The sequence below is a fragment of the Acanthamoeba castellanii genome, assembly GCF_000313135.1.
Source record: "Acanthamoeba castellanii str. Neff unplaced genomic scaffold scf7180000084589, whole genome shotgun sequence".
NCBI classification, from domain to species: domain Eukaryota; phylum Discosea; order Longamoebia; family Acanthamoebidae; genus Acanthamoeba; species Acanthamoeba castellanii.
The window spans coordinates 2,381-3,956 of NW_004457549.1; the positions used below are offsets into that span (position 1 = coordinate 2,381).

The 1,576-nt window shown below is 57.2% G+C and overlaps 1 protein-coding gene across 1 annotated transcript; it reads right to left on the reverse strand.

Annotated features, from left to right (window-relative positions):
* Window positions 1–585: 585 nt before the first annotated feature.
* ACA1_049640 (uncharacterized protein) lies at window positions 586–1,479 on the reverse strand (the record flags this gene model as incomplete). The annotated part of the gene is made up of 1 exon (XM_004341914.1): window positions 586–1,479. The coding sequence occupies one exon, from the start codon at window positions 1,477–1,479 to the stop codon at window positions 586–588; it is 894 nt and encodes a 297-aa protein (XP_004341962.1).
* Between the last annotated feature and the right edge of the window lie 97 nt (window positions 1,480–1,576).

Genomic DNA, 1,576 nt, shown 5'->3' on the forward strand with positions numbered 1-1,576 from the left:
TTCTCGTACTCGCTGTTCCGTCTTCGCAACTGTTGGAGAAATGAAGGAGTTAGCCGTGGAAGACCAGATACGTGATTGGTTACCCAGGAGTGAAGGTGTTGAACAACACTAATAATATAATATTTTACACGTAAAGATATGAATAAGAGATAATTAAGACAAAATACAACAACAAATATATTTATTAAATACTTAAAATACACGATAAAAAGAGAGAACACGAAAAACTGTACAGACAGCAGACAACTGACTCACACGAGCAGGGAGAGGGGAAAGAGGAAGAAGAAGAGGACGGTGATTGCGTTCATTACCTCATCTTCCAGCAGCTGTATCTTCCCGTCTTTCTCCTCCAACTGCGCCCGCATCTATTGTGGAAAGAGAGAAGGAGAAGAAGGTAGTCAATGAACAACTGTCATCGCTGGTGTATTCGATGTATGCATACAACTGGGTCTAATTACAAACGCCCACCACGCACGAGAGAGAGAGAGAAGAAAGGTGATAATAAATATGGCGGTGATAATGAGAGAGCGAGAGAGAAGAGAGCGTGCGGTGGGCGACCGACCGAACGAAGAACGTTCGGTCAGATCAGATGGTCCGCTTGAATTTGGAGAGCAGCGCGAAGGCCGCGTGCGAGAGCGATTGCGAGAGCGAAGGACCCAAGGCCGCGGCCACCCTTCCCACTATCTCCTCCGCCTCCACCTCTCGGAGCCTTGCAGGTTCATCGGGCACGAGACCCTCCCCGGCTTCGTCCTCTTGCTCGCAAACCGTCGCCTTCTTCGTCTTCATCCTTCTCCTCTTTCTCAGCTCCTTCTCCTTCTTGCTTCGCCGCCTCTTCGCCTTCGCTTTCGCTCTCGCCTCGTCCTCCTCGCTGTCGCTGTCGCCCCCCACGCCGCGCAGGAGACGGTCCGAGTACTCGAAGCGGGACCGAAATTCGGGGGTGGCCTCTTCGCTCTCGCTCTCGCTCTTCGCGTTGTTGAGGTAGTGGTGGTGATAGACCAGATAGGAGGTGGAGGTGGCGGTAGAAGTGGAGGAGGAAGAAGAGGAGGATGGGTAGCCACGGACCTCGGTTCCCTTCCGCTCCCTCTCCTCCCTCGCGCGCTGGAGCTCCTCTCGCACCGTTCGTAGCTCCTCGCGCAGCTGGGAGACCTCCTCCCGGTACTTGCCGATGATCTCCTCGCCCTCCGTGCCCTCTCGGCTCTCGTCCTCGCTGTACATGCCCTCGGTCGCCGTGTCCTCGTCCTCGCTTCTGAACGACGATGATGACGTCAGCAGCGGGTTGTTGCCGCCCGACGACGACGATGACAGCGAGGGTCCCGTGTACCGGACGTGCGCGGCCTTGGATCGCTCCTTGGCCTTGGCTGCGATCACTGCGCCGCTGCTGGTGAGCTCCATGTTGAGGCTCCGTCGCTTGGTGACGTCCCGCATGCGTGCGTTGGGTCCCTCCTCGCCGCGCCCGCGCGGCGTGGAGATGGGCGACATGGCGGGCGAGGCGAGCGCGCTGCTGCCCTGTCCGTTCCGGTAGGCGTCGTCGTCGCCCTCGGTGGTGTCGCCCTCCGAATCGGACTCGAGGTAGGCC